General features: G+C 40.6%; 1 protein-coding gene across 2 annotated transcripts; it reads left to right on the forward strand.

Moving 5' to 3' along the window:
- Positions 1–181: 181 nt before the first annotated feature.
- C8H15orf40 (chromosome 8 C15orf40 homolog) lies at positions 182–5,023 on the forward strand. Of its 2 annotated transcripts, none has more exons than XM_065688740.1 (4): positions 182–1,014; positions 1,118–1,244; positions 2,163–2,290; positions 4,219–5,023. In XM_065688740.1, the coding sequence occupies exons 1-4, from the start codon at positions 646–648 to the stop codon at positions 4,309–4,311; spliced, it is 717 nt and encodes a 238-aa protein (XP_065544812.1). In that variant the 5' UTR covers positions 182–645; the 3' UTR covers positions 4,312–5,023. The 2 variants fall into 2 exon arrangements, with proteins under 2 accessions (XP_065544812.1, XP_065544811.1); XM_065688739.1 differs by having other exon boundaries at positions 184–1,044.
- Positions 5,024–15,315: the final 10,292 nt, after the last annotated feature.

The following is a 15,315-nucleotide window of genomic DNA, read 5'->3' on the forward strand; positions in this document are numbered from 1 at the left end:
CATATGGACATGAATTGCTACTATTTGTTTTGGGGTTTGGTTTTTGTGTGTGTGTCTTTTTGGTTCTTTTGGGGTGGGTTGCTTGGGGTTGTTTTTCTTTGGGGGGGGGGGTTGTGTTTGGTTTTGGTGGGTTGGTTGGTTTGTTTGTTTGTTGGCTTTTCGGGGGTTTTTTTGTTGTGTGGTTTTTTTTTTTTTTTTTGGTGGTTTTTTTTTTTTAATGCATCAGCAAGGCTGGATTCCTGTTGCCATCGTTTTGCCATTTTGGACGAGCCATTGAGAACTAATGGACTCAGCATGGCAGAGCATACCTGCAGCTGCACTGAAGAAATCCCAAGTCAAATTCAGCAACAACCAAGTCGTTCCAGAATCTCTCTTTTGGCTGTTTTGGAACACAGAGCTGGTTATGGAAATAGCCATTGTATATACATATGTGCCTACTGGAAAATGTATAGTGTGAAAATGAGAATACAAGACTTCTGTTGATGATATTTTATCACTGGGCATTCTAATACTAAAAAAATTAGTATGAACTAAGAATTATTTGTGTGCAACTAGTTTTGCAGATTGCATAATTTGATGCAGTTGATGTGTGTATATAGTATCCAGTGTCTTTCAATATGTACTGTGTCGTAGTAGAATGTCTCCATGTACAAAACGTTGTACCCTCCCCCGAATTACACAAAATCATCATTTGGGAACACAGGAGGAAAAAACCTAAACCTCTGCTTCTCTGCCCTGATTTCTAAGTGTGTGCTCCAGGTCTCCGGGTCTCAAACCACGGTCTTTATAGCACGCCCCGTGTTTGGAACCAGCTGCCGTTTGCACTCTCTCCTCCCAGGCGGAGCTTTTACGCTCGGTGGCCATAGAGTGCGCTTGCGGGTGGACACGCGGTCCGGTCCGCGCCGTCCTCGAGGCAGCGGGCGCTGCAGGCGGGGCCAAGGGCGGAGCTCCCTGGTGTTGCCGGAGGGGCCCCGCCGATCTATGTCGGCCTTTGCCGGCTTCCGTCGGCTGCCGGTGCGGGGCGGCGGGGCCATGCCCCGAAAGGTGTGTGCGGGAGGGCCCTTGCGGGGGCAGCGGCAGGAGGGCGCCCGCGGTGACCGCGTTTGTTCTGTTCCAGGGCAAAGGAGCCGGGAAGGGGCCGGCGGAACCTGGCGCCGCCGCGGGGCCGGTGGCGGCGGCGGGTGGCGGCTGCGTGAGGGTGGCGGTTCGGGCCAAGCCCGGCGCCAGGAGCAGCGCCGTCACAGGTGGGTGCTGCCTGCCCTGCTGAGGCGCGGCCGCCGGCGGGACGCGGTGCCGTGTGCAGCGGGGCCTGCGGTGCTGCGGCAGCCTCGTCTGAGGAGCGCGGCCGGAGCGGGAGAGAGCTTCCTGTAAGGAGCGCGCTAAGGAGGCCTGCGGTGTGCGCGGAGGAGGTCGCTAGAAAACGGAAGTAATCTCACGCTTGGGAGGAGCCCGGAGGGGCTCTTTCACGCTCCCGGTCGGGCCTCGCTAGGTGGTGCAGTGAGCGCGGTGTAAATTCTTACTGCTCTGAGATGAGGAGCGCGCTGGGGCCGCATCGCAGTCCGTGTGCAATGTGCATGCGATTTGTACTTCGGGAGGCTGTGGGTTTATTTGAACGATAAAAGCTTAATCTAATGAATGCGCCCTCTTTCTACAAATCTGGGCTTCCTCATGGACACATCAGAGCTGGTTTTCGTTGGGGTGTGTGTATGAAACAAACAAGTTGGGCTGCAGTAGAGTATCCAGGCTCAGCTGGCAGCACAGGGAAGCTGTGGGTGATGCCATAGGTCTCTGGGTGGGTTTATCGTGGCTTTTGGTGGGGTAACCTGGTTTGTGTGATGCTACACGGTGCCAAGCTGGACTACACCTGCATCAGAATGGGGAACAGAGAGAGGGGCTTAAAACAGTGCCCTGGTTGTGTGAAAACTGGTAGCGCATGGCTGAGCTCTGGGACAGGTCTGAAGTCTTATTTGTATCACGTCATCACCTTTGTACTGGCTAATGTATTTAAGGGAATTTGTGATGAGTAAAACCGACATGCTAATCTGTAAGTTTATTTGGGTTTAAATTAAAATGCTTTCAAAACCATAAACATTCGTGTTTAGGAGACAATAGCTAGAGGCTTTAACATTTTGAGCATTAAATCCTTAAATTATTTATTACAGATGTGACGACAGAGGCAGTAGGTATAGCTATTGCTGCACCTCCATCAGATGGGGAGGCCAATGCAGAGCTGTGTCGCTACCTCTCGAAGGTGCTAGAAGTGAAGAAGAGTGAAGTTACATTAGAGAAGGTATTTGTTTTGGTTTTTTTTTTTTTTTCTTTTTTCTTTTCTTTTTTTTCCTTTCAGTCTTGCCTTGCTGCAGTTTAAATTTGATATTTTGAAACTTACTCGTCCAGTACAGGAAGCTGCTCTCCAAGTTCAGTGAAAAAAGATACTTTAAAGTGTGTTATTCATTGAGAACATACCTAGTGTAGGAGGGACCACAGCTGACTTGAGATCTTTAATCACCAGAATTCTCATTGTGATATATTTTCCAGATCTGTGTAGTTCATGGGTTTTTTGTGTTTTTCAGAGATCCTCCTGTTTTCATGTCAAATGCATTTCACAAAACTTGTGCTTTGCAGAGAATGTGCGTTTTATTAATAACTGGTTTTTAAAGTTACTTCTGTGTTTGAGTGAAAATTTTATTACAACTGTCACACATAAGCAAGGGCATATGTAAGCACTTGCGTTATGGCTGGGCCTCAAGAGTTTCTTTGTATCAGAATTTACATGACTTGGCAAGTAAAAGCTGTTTTATTCATTGCACTGAATAAATAATTTGTTTTATTAATTCATTGTACTTGCAGTCAGTCTTTCCAGCCCTATTCATTTATACTTTATGACCATTAGAGCACAATGAAAAATTGTGCTTTTTATTTTTTGTCTGTTGGTTTAAGGTAGTAGTTGAAGTCTGTTAAAGGATAATAGGAAATGGCAACATAATCAATGAATTGAGCACTGTTGCCAGAAGTTAGAGATGCAAAGATTTGTGTCTTGTTTCTCCTGAATCATGGGCAAACTGCTTCATTTGTTTATCAACATTTTATAGATAAAACTGTTTTTGTACCTTAAAGGGATGTTCATGTTTAACTAGATTATTCTCATAAGTGCTAAGCAGAGTTGAATATGAAATGGGCCTGTGTTGTCTGACATTCTTGACTCAGTTGTTCTGACCTACAGTACCCAAATAATTACAAGCTAACATTTATTTTTCACAAGTCACTGCTTGTTCTCAGTGAAGCATTGTGTTCAAGTGTATTTTACCTGTGGCTTTGATTTTTTCCATCCTGATCTGGTAGGTGTAAACAGCAAGTGATTTTTGGTACTGCTTGCTCTCTTATCTGCTACTTGCACTATGATAAGTGCTAACATTAACAAAGCCAGGCCTAATTATGAAAACGGTGGGAAATGATCCAGTATAAGACTGAGGTTACCAGATTTCTATCCAAGGGCCTTGATTTTCTTAATCCACTGGCTAGACTGCTTCAAAAATCTATTTAATTTTTAAATTCTGTATCTATATGGTAGAGTTGAGGACTTTTTCATCTGTCATGTCCCTTGTGGGCCTTTCAAACTTTTTGGCAGGCTGCAGATTAACAAGCAACTTGTTTCTCTTCGGTTACTGACTAGTAGCAAAGTTGTGTCTTCAGACAGTATGAAATGAGGTTGCAGGTTTGCCAGTTCCTGTGTGAAAGCTGTGATTTCTTTCCATTTAGTTGATGCTATCAACCTGAGAACTAAAGAGTAGCTAATAATCTGAGAGGGATAACTCTGAAGAAAGATCTGAAAGTACACAGTTATCAAACATATGTCTATACCCACTTTTTAAAAACAAAAATGCAAATTAGTTGGCATCTTGCTTCTAGATGATACAAGTAAATTACAGAAACTTAGCACTGCTTGCTTTTTGCCTTTGAAAAAGAGCATCAATCCAGGGCATGCTCTGAGAGCTGTGTCGAGTTTTAAAAGGAGAGTAGGTACGACATTGTGTTCCATCTTCCAAATAATTAGAAAGGCCATCGATGAGCTCTCACTGCTGTTAATTCTGCATATCCCCACTTTCAGAATTATTTTTAAAGTACCTGATGTGTTGGTGTTACAGTAAGATTTTTTTGCTATGTGTATTTGGTGGTGATTCTCTGAAAGACCTTTTTTTGTGTGTGTGTCTAACCCAGGGTGGTAAATCACGTGAAAAAGTGGTGAAGATTGTGGTATCGATGACACCAGATGAGGTTTTAGAAAAACTGAAAAAAGAAGCTTCCAGCTGACCTAAAACAAGAGTGGGAAATGGGAAAATGCATCTTGGTAAATGGACTGACACTATTTCTGATGTAAATCTTGTCCTGTTGAGAATGTGGGTAATGACTAGGGAAGAACACTTCTTCCTCCTGGCCCACCCCTAATACAGCTGCTGCACGGTTTTGTGTGGGTTTGGTTAGCAAAACTTGTCTTTACTGAGGCTCTGTTTCTGCTTCTGTTGCTACAGTCTTTTTTTTTACTCTGGAGTTTCTTTTTAGTAAGATTTGTCCTCTTTCTGGTTTAGAGAAGTTGTTTCTTACAGAAGCAAACTTTGGTTAACATAGTGAAACACTTGGACTGACAAGCTTCATGAGTTTTCATGAGAATGAGTCTGTCTGCTGGTAAAGACCCTAGAGAAATGTTCTCTTCAGTACCAAGCAGCAAGTACTGGATGCAGTTTTGCACTACATGTGTGCATATACATCTAAAACAGATGTATTTGAAGCCAATAGGCTGCTGTTGATCACACAGGTAAGCTAAAAGCAGAATCACCTGAACAACTGAAAACAAACCAGAAGTTTGCAATATGAAAACCTGATGCAGAGCCTGGTAACTGCACACAGGAGGTCACTTTGGAATGGTCTGTAATTAGTTTCCTGAAAAGTAGAGATACAGTCATGTGTCTTTGCCAAATGTATGTCAAGTGTTATGACTGTTTTTAATAAAAGGAGTGAAAAAATATTATCAAACTCTTTTGTGTGTTTATATTTAAAAAAAACAAACAAAAAAAGAATTAGTAGCTCCTCAAAGTTGCTTATTAGAGTGTTTTAAAAAGGGCTTTTTTGCAATCAGTCTTTGGTTTAAAAATTAGTAGTATTCCCACCCACAGAGAACTGAGCAGAGTCATCTGTAGAACAGAAGTCTGAAAGAAAATGGGCAACTATATTCCAGTCTTCCTGCTAATGAGAACAACTTCTGAGAAGAAACTTAATTTCTCTCCTTATCATGCTTCAGAGGTCAGAGTAAGTTTTAACTAGTGTTAAAGCCTAAGTGATAATAGCACATGTAAGAGTTTGCTTGTTCATCTGCATCACTGCTGGTATCTGAAGTTGTCCTACCTACTATGGTTGCGATATTTAAAAATACATATTGTAAAAATGTAATACGCAAAGTAAAAAACTGTTCTGAACATTTGATTACTTTCTCCTGGAAAACAATGTGTTATGTATGCGTAAGTTCCAGCTAAATTTCTTTACCAGCTTTTTCACACAGTGCAGGCTTCATAGCTCATAATTTATTTTTTTCTGGACAAAAATCTTTTGCTTCAAGAAATTCTTTCTGCTTCCTGTTATCCTAAATATTGCAACAATTGGTTTTAGGCTGGGAGAATTGGTGCTTGTCAAGATGACAACTCCTTCAAGGTGACTCATTTTGAAGATGCTTTGAAAAATGTCACCTTCTTGTTTGGAGAACCAAGTCTAAATTGTGAATGCTGTTTGCTTAATGGTCTACATCTGGGCTCTTTATTTTCTCAGGGTTTTGGTTAGCCACACATTGCCTCGGGTGCCCTTTTTTACTTAACCTCTTTAGTCTGTACAGGCTGGTTTTGTTTTACTGTGCAGTCAAGTTTTGGTTCACTTCTCCTTGCTCTTTTGTCTGGTTTTGCCCAGCAGGGGGGTACCGTGTCTTACAGAAAAATTAAGGCAAAGCAAGCTAAACTAAGTGCTCATGGATGGGTTGTTGGTTGTTTTTGTTTTGTTTGCTTTGTTTTATTTCCTAAACTTATTTTTAATTCGAGTAGAAAACAGCAGTCCAAAGACTGAGGAATCCCACATTTATAAATTCTGGTTTTGAGTGGATGCTGCAACAGCCATTATAAAGATTTCTTTGGAAATCAATACAATGTGTTACATTATTATATACTATATCAAAATAATGTATTACACTTTCCCATGACTTTAGACCCAGATTGAGGGAGGAGCTATGTAGGCAGGTACAGTCTCTGAAATACATTGGTCCTCCATGATGGTTACCTACAACAGTAGCCAATTTAATCTTTCAGTTCCCTCTCTGTTTTGTCACCATGTTCTGCCTAGTCTTTGCTGCCTTCTGCTTCACTTTCACCTTTCTTACCCACCTTCAGTTGGCGTTCTGCATCTTTTTTCCTAATCAGTAAAAGTAACTTGAAGACACGTAGGGTGCCTTCAGTGTATTATGCTGTCATTTCTATGTAATGTGGGCCAGGCATATTATCGTATTTATCACTTGTCAATCAGAACTCCAGTACTGTTCAGCTGGGAAGTTTATTAGACTTTGGGAAAACAGCCACTGTGCTCTTCTCCCTGTTGCACTTCTGTTTTCCATTGCATTTACGAGTGTGTATGTGTGTGGAGGGAGGAGCCATTTGTTTAATACTGACTGTGCTTGGCCAAACCAAGGACTTTTTTTTTTTTTTTGCCATCTGGACTGTACTACAGGATTTAAAACTCAGTTTAATTTGTCCAATTCAGTCATCGTATAGTATTTTTTTTTTCAAAACTTGTTGCAGTTGGCTGGTTTTTAGCTTTGTTTCTTAGGATGTAGAAGTATTCTTGGTGGCATGTACTGAAGTCCTGGCTTCTGTTGCTCAAGGCATTATTTAGTTGAGGCCACAGTGATTATGTGGAAAAAGCCAAGGTAGATGGAAGCCACAGTAGCCATCAAAGCTAAAGGATGAAAATTAAGTTCTCCTGGTAGTAGTGTCCTGCTTCACTTAAGACTGAATTAGTGCCAGCAGTGTGGCACATAAGGCCTTTACATGCTGGGAATGGAGAATTTGTTTAATATGAGTAAGCAAAGTCATTTTGAAAGGGTAATATAAATAACACAGGGGTGTTGGTGTATCTGATACCTGAGAGCCTCTTATAAATTTTTTTTTCATGCAGTCTTCTGATTATATCTGTAATACCTTGGTTATGGATACATGTATCCCTGTGAAATGCCTTGGAAGCAGGATTTGCGGGTCAGTTGCTCTATATCAGAAGTCAAGTACAGAAGAGGTAAGCAGTTTATGTGACCAAACAAATCAATGCCAAAACTGTGATTTAGGCTTAGCTCTTTCAACTCTTGTATTGAGATCCTAACCTGTCAACCTCTTCATGAGCATAGTGAAATACCTTTCATTCTATTGAGAAAACTGTGTCAGCAAATAACCCTACCTCTGCTGCAGAGTATGTTTTTAATACAACAGACCTTTGTGATCTTGTAGGAGGCTTATCCAATACTTTCAAAAATACTTCACACCCCCTGTCTCAAAATACAACTTAACTCTTACTTCTAGACCAGTTAAAAAACATTGTGGTGCCAGCTGCTGCTGTCCTTTTACCTGTTGGTCCCTGCTTTATCCATGTGTGCCATGCTACATGATTACTCAATTACTTGAAATCCTACTATTGACTCAAACACTGTCCTCTTTTCCTAATGCATTGTCTGACTGACTTCAGCAAAATCTGCCTAATGATGATTTAATATTTTACAGACCTAGGCAGTCAGTGCATTTAATTAAGTTATTTAAACATTAGCAAAGTAGAAGTTACCTGAATAAATTCTATGCCAAGCAGTCTGATAGCATAAAACATTCTTGGTCTTTCATCCACTTGGTTACATTTGTTTTCTAAAGTCCAGCTTTGAAAGTAGGTATATGGTTTCACTGCAGTACTGTAACATGCTAATGAAGTATATTGAATTATTCCCACTGAAGCTGGCCTCTTTGCTCTTTTACTTTCAATCCATTCCATTTATCATCTGCAGCATACTCCTATCTCTCCTATTACTCCCAAGTGTTTCTAAATCCCCATTTCTTCAGGTATCATCAGTCTAAATAATCCTGTATAATTGACAACTTTGTCAATAACTGGCAGTGGCAATTTACCAGAAAGCACAGTTTAATATCTTCCTTCTTTCAGCTTCCAGGAAAATAGATACACCTGATCTTTCTGCTCATTACTTCACATGTCTCAGTGTGTTTCCCCCTCATACTGTTTATTTGCATATGTAAAACTTGAACCAGTTGAGTCCCTTTTTAATTTTTTTTTACTTCAACCTACTACATTCCTCTCTTAATGCTTTTAGTCTTCATGTCAGGAGGATGATTCATTGCCATGTATTATAGCAGTGTGTTCCCGTCTCCTCCTGGGAACACAGCGCTTTACCTCCACATAAAGCTTATCTTGGTTATTATTCTCTAGGAAGGCTGCTGCACTTGGGGCAAAGTACTCTTAATGTAACCAAGGTACAATAAACAGTCAAAAAGCTGCTGAAGAAATTAAGTACTTGCCTGAAAGTAGGAGTCTGATATTTCTCTAAGGTACTGGCAATTCATTTCTTCCTAGCCCTTTACATATTAGCTTTTCAAGTTATTGTTAGTGAGCCATGAAGAATTTTGCTTTCATTTATGAATGATGCATTTATCTGGTTTTGTATTGTTTCAAGAGATGGGAAGTTAGAGTGATGAAGTAGTCTGCCATACCATCTTACTGCAGCTCAAGGCTCAGTTTTTGGAATGTTTTAAATAACACTTTGGGTTTCCAAGTCTGAACTAAGGCAGGTAGAAGGGGAAATACACTGAGTATTAATTTAGCAGTTGGTCACTATAGAAACATGCTGTAATGAGAACAGTTAACCATGGACTTAAAGAGAAAAGAATGTTGGAATGAGCAGCAGAGGGTCAAAGTGTCATTTTGTGCTGCTCAGATAAGAGTTGTCTGCCTTAAAGTAATAACTAGGGTTACAAAATATAATTCTGGGGTGACTGTCATTAAGTTTCCTTTTTCCTCTTACCCAGTAGGTGTGCAGTGCACATGGGGAGGGCTGCAGCATGCTGTTCCTTTGACCAGCTTTCACTGCTGTGGTGTTTTGCAAACAAGGATGCATTGAGGCATAACTTATAAAAACAATTCAAAGCTCTCAATACGTGTTAGGACATGCTTGGTGTCCATCTGCCTGAAAGCAGCTTGAATTTTCTAACCAAATTATTTATATGGAACCTTTGTTTACTGGTGCTACTTTCAGTAGCTTGTCTTAAAAGGTACGAAGTTTTCTGCTTCTTTTCTGATACTCAGAAGGTCTGTGGGGTTAAATCTGATAGCGATGTTGCTGCAGATGTTCAGCTCAAGCTGCCACCTTCATGACATCTCTGGGCCCTGGTTCACATGCCCTCTTGCTGCCTCTCGCATTCAGTTTTGCTGCTGTTGTTTCAGGTAAGTGCCCTCCAGCAGGACCAGGCTCTATGGAGTTGTTTCTGCCCTTTATTTGTCACATTAGTATTGTTGCTGACACTTATGTCCTTAGATGCTACTACTTTTCTTTTTGCTGTTTCTTGGGCCTGACATATCTTTGAGATGCATTCATTGTGTAAGGAGGGGAGGACCTTGTGATACAATCTTTGCAATGGGATGGCAAACCTGTCCCTTCCACAGCTGCAGCAGCTCTGTATAGCCCTCTGGTATTTGCCCTTTAATGAAATGCCTCTTTTTGTCTTCAGTAAATCTGACAGCAATCAGCTATCACATATGTGAGCGCATGTTCTTGCTATGGGGAAAGACTGCTATTAGTTATTAGGATGCACTTCTGAAAAGACAGTTTTCTTCATGTTCTTAGCTGCCTTCAGCAATGGAAGTGCAATCTGGTACTAATCAATCTGATAAATTTATGGGGTTAGGGGAGGATTTGTTCTTTTTGTTTAAAAAACCTGATTAAGCTCATCACTATCTGAACATAAATGCTAATAGAGGGGACCAGCCAGGCAAATTGCACTTGGCTAATTTCACTTAATGAGAATGTCTGATTCAGCTGTTACTTCCTCACTGAGTTCAGGTTCAGCTGCAGACCAAGGAGCCTTTTGTTAAATATTTTTCAAAGATGATCAACATACAATGATGCTCTCAAACTATATGACTTCCATTTGCTGTGATTGCTCTCACATACAGAATCATATGGTTTGGGTTGGAAAGGACCTAATGAACATCTAGTTCCAACCACCTGCCATGGGCAGGGACAACTTCCACTAGACCACGTTGCCCCAAGCCCCATCTAAGCTGGCCTTTAACACTGCCAGAGATGGGGCAGCCACAACTTCTCTCTCTTGGCCTCACCACCCTCACAGTATTGACTGGAATAATTTTTTTTCTTTGTTTAATACAGTGTCAGGCAATATTTCTGGTGAAATATAAATGTGAAATTAGAGCATCTGAAAACTAATTTGACAATAGCTGTCATTACATTGTGGATGTGTGGTAAGACCAATCTTTCAGTGGCCAAATGCCTGTCTCTGTAAAGAGGGTGTAAGATCTAACTAAACACACCTTTCAGTAGTTTGAAAAGTATGTAAATCTTAAATCTGCAAAACCAAGGGAGCCTGTCAGTGGAGGTGTTGTATGCGTGTGTTATGTACTTAGAGAAACAAGGACAAAAAGAATGTGTAATACCAGAGCTTGCCATGAGCCCTTCTGCCAGCTTTATGGACTTGCAATTGCAAATGTGAATTTGAAAGTATCTTCTTCTCTGATCTTGCTGTGAGATAGGTCTCCACAAGAAACAACATTTTTCTGCACAACTGTTCATATTACAAGGCTGCAAAGAAAAGTTCCATGAAAGTATGTTATATGGGAAATGGTATTTAATAATATTTCCTATAAAAAAACTTTGCTCAGCTGCATTTGATTCCTCCTTGGTCTTTTTACCTGGGAGAGTTTAGTGAAGTGGTCCAAGCTTTACACACTCGGGCTTATAAACTTCAATAAGCAATTCCTGTCAGCTCATTTTCAGGTCTCAGCTACTTCCAGGGTGGGTTTTAGGCTTTGTCCTGTGGTTATCCAGTAGGAAGGTATCTTGAGTAGACTCTCTGAGAAACAGAACTTGTTTGTTTGGTGCTTGGGTTTGCATAATAAATGAACTTTTCCAATCCTAAAATAAAATAAAACATGGGCGAAGAGGAAAGGGAATAATTTATATTGATGCCATTTACTGGGCTAGGAACAATTTTGCTTGGCTTGTTGGAAGTATATTGCTGCTTCTAAACCCTACTGGGGAGGAACATGCACAGAATGGATGGTGTCAGAGACTAGATATTTTATAGCACCTGCTCTGCTTAGTTTAGCACTTAAGTCAGAATGGGGAAAAAACCTGTCAGGTTTTCAAAGCCTCTAAATCTAATAATCTGCAATATAACTTTCACAGTTATTTTTTACTTGCTATCTGTGAATCTAGGTGGGGAAAAAGATATTACCTATGGCCACCTTAGTGTGACTCCTGAGCCATTAAATGCTGGTCTGAAATTTTTCAGGAAGGAAAGATTCATCTTCTGAAATGACAGATTCATGCCGATGACACTGATGTGTGATATAGAAGGAGCATCTACTGATGCTGGCTTTTTTTTTTTTTTTTTTAGAGTTTTGTGGGTTAAAACACAAATTCAGGTGGAAAAGTTTATGAGCTGCTCATAACTAGTTCATCTATTCTGCCATCCCATCTCATTTAAGTGAATTGATTCTACAAAGGCAGCTACAGTTTGCCAGTGTTTTTTCATTTTGGTGACTGAAGTATTATCCTTCACAGCAAGTCAGGGCTAACACTTTGTAATTGCTGTGAGAGGCTGGCACATCCCCTTGACACCAGAGTCGGCCAACTGCAACTCCTAGGGTTTTGTCTTATCTGCAAAGCTTTGTCCAAAGCATTGTGAAACCTCCCACAGGTTTCCATTAGGCTAAATTGGCAGCTCTGGGAGCCCAGCCTTCAGCTTTTTGCAGCGGGAGGAGCTGCTGCCAGAATTGCTCATTCAGGTTAGTGGATATGGTGAGAGTTTGCTCTGCAGGGGAAGATAACTGTGGAGTGCATTAAAAATGGTCTCAAAATGAGATACTTTCTGTGTCAGAGAAGAAAGCGTTAAGACTCTAAATAGAAGGGAAATTTGAACTCTGAGAAATTCATGCCCATCATTTCCACATTTCATCTCTGAATTTTAGACCTAGTCCCTCTGCTGTATTAATTTCCACTTTTGAGAAAGTGCAAATACCAAAAGGGTATCACTTCAAGGTTTAAGTAAAATCACTCGGGAATGGTAAAATTCTGATTAACTGACTCACTCAATAGTATGTGAGAGGGTAAATCAAACACTTGTTTTCTTTTGCTTTACTGTCTGTGAACAGCAATGAGCAGAAGAGATACCCGTCGCTGTTTGTTCCAAAATGATGTGCTTTCTCCACAAAGGAGCCTTTGGTCTACTGCTGCATGCCTTTTCAGTTTTAGAGGATAAACACAGCCCACAGTTATAGAGGATAAATAAATCTGTGACTTCTTAGTTGCAACAAAGAAGTGTGACTGTAGGCAGGTTTGGCAGGAGAAAATAAGCTCTTAAGACTGTTGTGAATGTTGGGTTGGCAGCCAGGGAGATAGCTGTATTTAAAGATTTTAGAGAAGAACTTGTCCTAAACAAAAAGGCTTGAGCCCATTCTAGAGACTATGACTGCTGATTATCTTTGTGTCCAGTTTCATGAACGACAGAATATTTTCCGAAAAAGAATGTCAGACTTCTAAAGTAAATCAGAGCATATGAACCAGGTATAGCAACCTCTGTGTTTTGTCCCTTTTCCCCAGTCTTTCCTGTTTCTAATAACCTACAAATTCTCATTCTAGATTAGATGCAGGTTCTTGGAGATGCGCACTCCTCTGCTCTTTTGGAAAGCTCAAATTCTCTTGTTGCCATTGTAATACAAATAATAAGAGCAGCATAATCAAGGTTGTATTTGTTTTGTGGTTATTCTGAACACTAGAGACTTACAGTAATTATAGTACCATTAAATAGTAATGGAAGCAGTAGATCATGAGACTCCTGGAAGGAGATGAAAGTCTTGCTCAGTTTTCTTCACTACCCAGGTGTTGCGTTCCTGTTTTTATGGCAAAAAAAGCAACCTAAAATGATGTCCAAACTGCTGGGTGTGCAAAGGGCCAAAGGTGCCATAGAGAAGACAGGTTGATGTGGGAGAAACTGAAACTAAATTAATTCCTGTTTAAAAATCAGTCTTCTGTAATTTTGGAATTGTACTGTGTCTGACTGCATTTAGTAGTCAGAGATACTGCACTTAGTGCCCAGAGACAGGAATATAACTATGAAGAAAGCAGTTTTTCCGTATACCTCAGGATGCTTCTCACCGCGGGATCTGATAGCTTTATAAATCTATACAGCCAGTGTTATGACTACACATCAGTTTTTCTTGGAGTGTGCTAATGTGAAACCATGACATGACACAGATACTTTACATTCCAGCCCTTTGTTTCAAAAAACAGTATCCGGTCCCAGTATCATGATTTGTGTAAGCCAGTGTAAAGTGGTATTTGTCTCATGTTTTCTTCCATCCTGTGTGCACAGTGTAAAGCTCCTGTTAATGTGCTTGAAACTTTGTGTAAGTACAAGGGATAAGAACATTATCCATCTAGAAGCCAGGTAATACTGTTAGCTGTGCTCAGACTTAAGGTGGCAGGGTCCACAGGGCCAGAGGCGTGTGTGAGGTTTCTGTACTTTGCACGTGACATAGACCATTGCCTTGCCCTTTCTTTAGGGTGGGGCTTCTTTAGGAGAAAAATTACTTCTTTTGGGTGTTTTAGTCTGCCTACTCTTGTCATGTGGAAGACCACAAGGTCTACACTAAGCCCTGATTATAGTGTCTCTGTGGCTGTTGTAGTGTTTGCAGTATTCATTTGTGAGGGAGAGATGATGTATGACTCTGGTTAATGATCCTTTAATACACAGTGCCTCCAGTCCAAATTGGAAGAGAGCATCCGAAGGGAAGGACAGGCTGTGCATGATAAATACCTTTCCCACCACACAGTTAGAGCCTACTCTAACAAATGGGAAAAAAATGCAATTTAATTTTCCTTCAGCTTTTCAATTTCCTGCTAATACTTTTCGTAGAGGATTTTTTTTTTTTTGTCAAAATCATTATAATTTAAGGCTGTATAAATTTGAAAGCTTTTAGAAGGTTACAGAGGTGAATCAAAATACCGATTTTAATTGTTCCTTAAGCATACTGTGTTTGATTTTGGTTTTTTCCTTTACTTCCTCGTGTGTATAGTAAAGTTTCCTGACAAAGAGCCAATGAAGAGGATTTATAAACTGATTTTAGTATAATCACATTCTCGCCTGTATCAGTATTCAGGATATATTGCTTATTTTAACCTGAAGTGATGTGTTAATTTGACTTGGAGACAGAGTAAGATGTGGACGCAAGGTAAGTAATTTATTGAATTAAATGAAATCATAGCTACAGATCAGTGATTCTGCTACAGTGTTTTGCTAGTTAAAACAGAAGGCCTTGCTGTTACTGCATGGGAATCTGCAGTTTGTCATCTGCTGGCGGATAATCAGGCTTGTTACCAAACTGTGCACTCTCCAGTTTTGCCTGCAGGCCAGCAATGTCACAGGGACAAGCAGGGCATCATCAGCCTGGAACAACGCAGACCCAGCGTGGCACTTCCCCACCCCAGTTGCAATGCAGATGTTACACGCACAAGATCCTTCATGCGTTGTAACATTTGTTTAGGTTCTCAGCATGCTGCAGTGGACTGACTGCTCCTGTGTATTTATATCTGCTATGCTCGCAGAAAAGAATGTGGTTTGTTTAGCAGCTTAATCCATAGGAATTCAAATGAATTCCATTTAGACACTCTTTTAAAACCCTGCTCTGATTTTGCCAAATGAAGCCAAGATGCAGATATTTGGTATGGTCTTAACGCAGGGTTGGTGTTTTCGCCATCTTCATTTTTGGGAGGCATAAATAACCAAAAATGAACTGACATTCAGTTGTTAAGATTCCCTTTGTGTGTGTGTGTGTGCGTGCGTTACAATTGTTAGTGTGTTCTAGCAATCCTTAAGGTTTCAATACCAGTAGCAGAAAACATGAAGAGGCGGAGGTTTGAGCTGTATCTTGATGGCATGGTTACATGCAGGTGTCTGCCTTTCAAAACAGTATAGGAGGTGTGATCTAAAGAAACAGAAATTA

This window comes from Lathamus discolor, chromosome 8 (assembly GCF_037157495.1).
Source record: "Lathamus discolor isolate bLatDis1 chromosome 8, bLatDis1.hap1, whole genome shotgun sequence".
In the NCBI taxonomy this organism is placed as follows: Eukaryota; Metazoa; Chordata; class Aves; order Psittaciformes; family Psittacidae; genus Lathamus; species Lathamus discolor.

Bases quoted from the DNA above. Each gene is read 5' to 3' on its own strand.
- C8H15orf40 (XM_065688739.1), top strand. From the start codon at position 646: ATGTACAAAACGTTGTACCCTCCCCCGAATTACACAAAATCATCATTT. The intron at 1,045-1,117 runs GTGTGTGCGGGA...GTTCTGTTCCAG, and splicing joins GCGGGGCCATGCCCCGAAAG to GGCAAAGGAGCCGGGAAGGG. The intron at 1,245-2,162 runs GTGGGTGCTGCC...TATTTATTACAG, and splicing joins CAGGAGCAGCGCCGTCACAG to ATGTGACGACAGAGGCAGTA.